We start from the raw sequence: 3762 nt of genomic DNA on the forward strand, positions 1-3762 counted from the left end.
TTAATGAATTTTTTCAATTTAAAAACAATAATAAAATTTATTTTACAAAGATATAATTTAATTTAAATTATTTATATAACTTTCGATTCTATATTTTCAATTTTTTGTTTTTATTAATAATGAAAATGATATTTCAAAATTGGTATTTTTAATTTTATTTTTATTAAAATTTGTATTTTTATAAAAATAATAACACTTTTAAATTTATTTTAAAATTAAAAGATTAATTTTAATTTTTTGTAATATAAATATATATTATTAAATATTAAAAAGATATTTGAAATCTCATTTTTTTTTAGAAAAATTTTTCAACAATAATTTTTATGAAAACAATTTGAAATTATCTTAAATTTAAGTAAATGTTTTAAATTTTGATATCATAAACAATTATATCAAATGACAAAATATCTGAAATAAAATTTTAAAAATAAATATTTAAATTAATTGTTTATTGAACGTTTTTAAAAAATAATATTTATAAATAATTTGAAACAAAATTTTGTAATACTTTAAAATTATTTTTGAAAATTATATTAATAAATATATATATTATTTATTCAATAAATTTAAAAAGCATTTTTTTTATATTAAAGCCTAGAAGGAAGTCATATTTAATAATACAACTAACTTAAAATATATAAAGTTATAAGTTATTTTATTTTTTATTTTTGGAACGAAGTTATAAGTTATTTTATTTTTTATTTTTGGAACAGAGTTATAAGTTATTTTATATTTCTAATAATATACTAATATTGATTTTCCTATTTATATTCTGTTTGAAGTTTTATTATTTATTGACTTATTTTATATGATTTTTTTAAAAATAGAAGTGAAACGGTGAGAACTTGTATAATTTGAAAAGGAGGAGGAATACATATATAGAAAAATGATAGATGCGTATTGAATAAAACTTGATACTAATATTGAAAATAAGTTTGAGAAAGAACGAGACATCCGTGAATAAAGTTTGTTTTATTATATAGTGTGATATGCACGCGCCTGTCACTATCTTTCCTTACGAAATTAAATTAGACAAACCCTATCTTACTTTCCAACCATTATATATACCCTTCATCCTTTCTCTTTCCTCCCACCCAAACACTTCTCTTTTTCTCTCTCTAAAACTCTCTTTTCTATTTTCTACCTATTTTCTTTCTCTCCAATGGAGAATTCCACCGACAAGAGAAAGCGGGTTCATAACGAGTCATCTGACTCGGTTGATTCAGAAGCTCACTGTGTCGACTCGGTTGAAGTTAAGATTCGAAAGGTTGACACTGTTTCTGATGTTAATGTTAACTCGTCCGAGTCCGAGTCTCAGCTGACGCGAGTTGACTCGTTTGAGTCGTGTCTTGACTCGGTTTTTGACTCGGATGTTCAGCTTCATCAAGATGATATTTTTCATATGCTTGATGATGCTGAAAATGTTCCGGAACAGACTGAGCGTGACTCGGTGGTGGGTCTTGACTCGGTTATCAAAAGCTTTGAGGAAGAGATTCTTACTCCGGGTTTTGAACCGGATCAGATCGGACCGGTTCAGACCGGATCGATTCAGATGACTGGCTTAGGCGAGATGCAGAATGATTTGGGTTACTTATTCGAGGCCTCTGATGATGAACTTGGGTTACCTCCGACAGTGGTTTCATGTGATGAACCGGGTCGGACTGAACCGGAAAATGTGGACTTGACCGGGTTTCTGGGGTTTGAAGATGACTTAACCTGCAATGATGGGTTTGGTTTTGGAGCCGGGTTGTTGCCCGAGTTAGAGGGTGGAAATATCGGTGCTGGAGATTTTGTGACCGGGGATGGGTTGTTTGATTTTAGTGAACCGGCGGTGGATGTTTTGTGGCCGTCGGAGTCGCTACAAGCTATGTAGGATCTGGCGTTTGAGATTTTGGGGTGGAAAATGTAAATCTGAGAAAATGTTGGGTTAAATTTAGGAGGAGGAAAAAATGAAGATTAGAAAAGTAGGTGATAGATGTGAAAAGTTTTTAGGATTAAGATTTGTTATGGTTCTTTTGTTTAAATTTAATTGAAAAAAAAAAACTGGTCTCAGATTATGCTAATTGTTTTTTTCGCTGCTTTCTTTTTCTGATTTAAACTATGTGGTCTAGGAAAGTTATAAATTAAATTAACTAAAATAGAGAATGATAGTAAAATAAAAAATATTTCCTAATAAATATTTGAAGAAGGACAAACCTTAGTTATTAATTTAAATGTTTTAAAATTTTTGAAGACAAATTGTTCTCTCTCTTTTTCTTCACAAAGTTAAATATATTTTTAAGAAAAAGAAAAACAAAACAGATCTGGGAAACATAAACCAATAAAATAAAAAGGAAAATTAGTTTGATGAGTAGTAAGAGTTCCACTTTTAAAACAAAGTACTTATATTTTTGAATTTGAGACCCCACTGAGGAAAACATTTAATATTATTCCTTCAATTTTCAAATTTCTTTTAATTTAAATAATTGTTATCCAGGTAGATCTAAGCAGATTTTTTATTTTTTATTTTATTTTTTAATTAATATTATTTTTGTTATTTTTAATATAAGATATTTTTGTAAAAATATTATTATTATTATTATTTTAATTTATGTAAAATTGTTAACTAATCACGTTAGGACAGATACAGAGAAAGTAACGATCGGATGACTTTTATCATTTTTAAATAAATATATTGAAATTGTGAATTTACCCTAGATTTATTCATTTCAATTTTAAAAATATTGAATTTATCGTGGTGTTCAAATCTAAAAATGAAAACTCGATCTATATAAAAAATACTACCAAACTCAACTTTATCTTTCGTGTATATATATATGTGTATATATATATATATATATATATATATATATATATATATATATATATATATATATATATATATATATATATATATATATATATATATATATATATATATATATATATATATATATATATATATATAATTTAAATAGTAATTATATTAGTTTAATTTATTTATTTTCTTATTTTCGTTGTTTCAATAATACTTATCAATCTTATTTGCTTATTAAAAAATCTTATTATATAATATTAACTTTTAAAATATTATACATTATATATTATATCAAATTTTTATCTAATAATATTTTTATCATATTAATAAATAATATAATTTGTAATTTATCAAAAATCGATCCAAATTAAAACACATTAAATTGGAGCAGACTATTTTTTTTTAATATATCCTAAATTCAATCGAATTGAAAATAATTTTATCTTTGAATTTAATAAGTTTTTAATCGGATATGGATCACTCCTAATCTCCACAATTGTATTTTACAATTTTAATCAATATTTTTTGAGCTTAATTATGAATCTTTCTATTTTATCTAATCACATAATCAATTATCTTATTTTAGTATAAAGAATTTTGATTCTCTTTACATGTTTTTGAGATGTTTCTATTTTTAAATTATAATTTTTTTAAAAAACATAACGTAACTATCGTATATAAATATATTATAAATTTTTTTATAAATAAAAATAATAAAAAAATAAATATTCTATCAATTTTTAATAAAAAACATAAAAGAGGATAAAAAACCGTTTGAATTATAAAATAATAATTGAATACTGTAGGACCCGTTCAACATACTTTTTTTTGTAAACATTTTAAAAATCACAAATAGAAAGTAAATCTGAACAAATGTTATAATTGACAATTTTTTTATTGATTAGTCAATCTACATATATATTTTTAAAATTCTAAATATAGAAAAACATATAATAGTATTTTTT

General features: G+C 23.5%; 1 protein-coding gene across 1 annotated transcript; it reads left to right on the plus strand.

The window, feature by feature from the left end:
* Nucleotides 1-1080: 1080 nt before the first annotated feature.
* Nucleotides 1081-2063, plus strand: LOC127115781 (uncharacterized). Its single transcript, XM_051047239.1, has one exon. It carries the CDS (start codon nucleotides 1163-1165, stop codon nucleotides 1871-1873), a length of 711 nt encoding a protein of 236 aa, XP_050903196.1. The 5' UTR covers nucleotides 1081-1162; the 3' UTR covers nucleotides 1874-2063.
* Nucleotides 2064-3762: the final 1699 nt, after the last annotated feature.

Source organism: Lathyrus oleraceus, chromosome 1 (assembly GCF_024323335.1).
Source record: "Lathyrus oleraceus cultivar Zhongwan6 chromosome 1, CAAS_Psat_ZW6_1.0, whole genome shotgun sequence".
Lineage (NCBI taxonomy): Eukaryota > Viridiplantae > Streptophyta > Magnoliopsida > Fabales > Fabaceae > Lathyrus > Lathyrus oleraceus.

What these genes read in the sequence shown, in the direction of transcription:
- LOC127115781 (XM_051047239.1), top strand. Translation starts at nt 1,163, where the DNA reads ATGGAGAATTCCACCGACAAGAGAAAGCGGGTTCATAACGAGTCATCT.